Genomic DNA, 1,430 nt, shown 5'->3' with positions numbered 1-1,430 from the left:
GATCCCACGGGTAGCTGTACGCGTCACATCTGATCATCAGGTGGCGGTGAAAGGGGGGCAGTGGTAGATGACTATCTGCAGCAGGTGGCCTTTAATTTCTTGAGCAGCTGCTTCTTGTGGTTCATCTCACTGGGGGCCAGCGTGCGCGGGCCACAGAGCTGCTCAACATACGGCACAGTAACACAGTCTGCGGCCGCCACCGCAGCATTTTTATTGAACATGGGCTGGTGAGCATGGTGACAACCTATCACAAAGGATACAGCATGACCAACTCCACAAAGATCATCCACCGCTATCTGCCAGCAGAGGTCAGTGAGCTGGTGGTGTACTACCTCTGGCTGATTCTACCTTTCGCGCGGGCGGTCCAGCGGCTTGCATATGGAGACAGTGATTTTTAAGGGGGGCTGCGGTCACCATTTCTCTGGCCGCGGGGGCATGGACCGTGGGACTGCAGTCGGCTGCGGGTGGTGCTTCAGCGCGAGGCAAAGACACACCTCCAGACCAAGCTCAATGTAATCCCTTGGCGGCATGCCGCCATTGCCATCTCGCGTATGCACCTGTCCTGTGGAGGGTTCAAGCGGGAATATGGGGCAGATGATGCGGCAGTAGACCAGCAGGCAGGCCATGGATCCTGGGCTGCAGGTACAGTATATGCGCGGGGGCTGCAGGAGGCACCAGGCCACATTGAGGCACGGCGTGTGCGGTACCAGGCTGTCAGCCGGGAGTGGCATGAATTCCTGGGGTTTAACCCAGGCCCAGGGGTGCGAAAGCGGGCACGGAACATGGAAAAAGAGCGTTAGCACAAAGGCTCAAAAACAGCAGCCCATCATATGTAACAGTAGAAATAGATGATAACATAGAGCTATAAATGATAAAAGATATATATTTTTCTCATGCAATCATGAATTCCCTGGGGTTTAACCCAGGCCCAGGGGTGCGAAAGCGGGCACGGAACATGGAAAAGAGCGTTAGCAGAAAGGCTCAAAAACAGCAGCCATCATATGTAACAGTAGAAATAGATGACAACATAGAGCTATAAATGATTAAAGATATATATTTTTCTCATGCAATTCATTATGACCAGATTTCCAACTTCAGCAGCTAGCTGTCATCTTTATAAATTTCAATACAAATCAGCCTTTCACCTCCGTTATAAAATGTATAATATTATATTTTCATAGACAACTCATCACAACCAGACCTTAAACTTCAGTAGCCAGTTATATTATATATACAGAGTATGATATTTAATTTCAAGACATAATTTCATCAGAAAATCATATTATTACAACATTAAAGTAGATAAGTTGTTTTGCAGAGTTATCAATATTAAATATATATATTTCCCCCTGGGCAACTACCATCATCAAAACCGTCACAGATCAGCGAAATAACAATCAGACAGAAATTAACATCATACATTTAAGTAT

General features: G+C 47.1%; 2 protein-coding genes across 2 annotated transcripts; one reads left to right on the top strand and one right to left on the bottom strand.

The window, feature by feature from the left end:
• Window positions 1-71: 71 nt before the first annotated feature.
• Window positions 72-221, bottom strand: HCAG_07472 (predicted protein; the record flags this gene model as incomplete). Its single annotated transcript, XM_001537113.1, has 1 exon — window positions 72-221. The coding sequence occupies one exon, from the start codon at window positions 219-221 to the stop codon at window positions 72-74; it is 150 nt and encodes a 49-aa protein (XP_001537163.1).
• Window positions 222-551: 330 nt separating this feature from the next.
• On the top strand, window positions 552-800 carry HCAG_07471 (predicted protein; the record flags this gene model as incomplete). The annotated part of the gene is made up of 1 exon (XM_001537112.1): window positions 552-800. The coding sequence occupies one exon, from the start codon at window positions 552-554 to the stop codon at window positions 798-800; it is 249 nt and encodes an 82-aa protein (XP_001537162.1).
• Window positions 801-1,430: the final 630 nt, after the last annotated feature.

Source organism: Histoplasma capsulatum, genomic scaffold, assembly GCF_000149585.1.
Source record: "Histoplasma capsulatum NAm1 scaffold_9 genomic scaffold, whole genome shotgun sequence".
Lineage (NCBI taxonomy): Eukaryota > Fungi > Ascomycota > Eurotiomycetes > Onygenales > Ajellomycetaceae > Histoplasma > Histoplasma mississippiense.
Note: the sequence above shows the minus strand (reverse complement) of the source record. Positions and strands in the feature narration are given on the sequence as shown.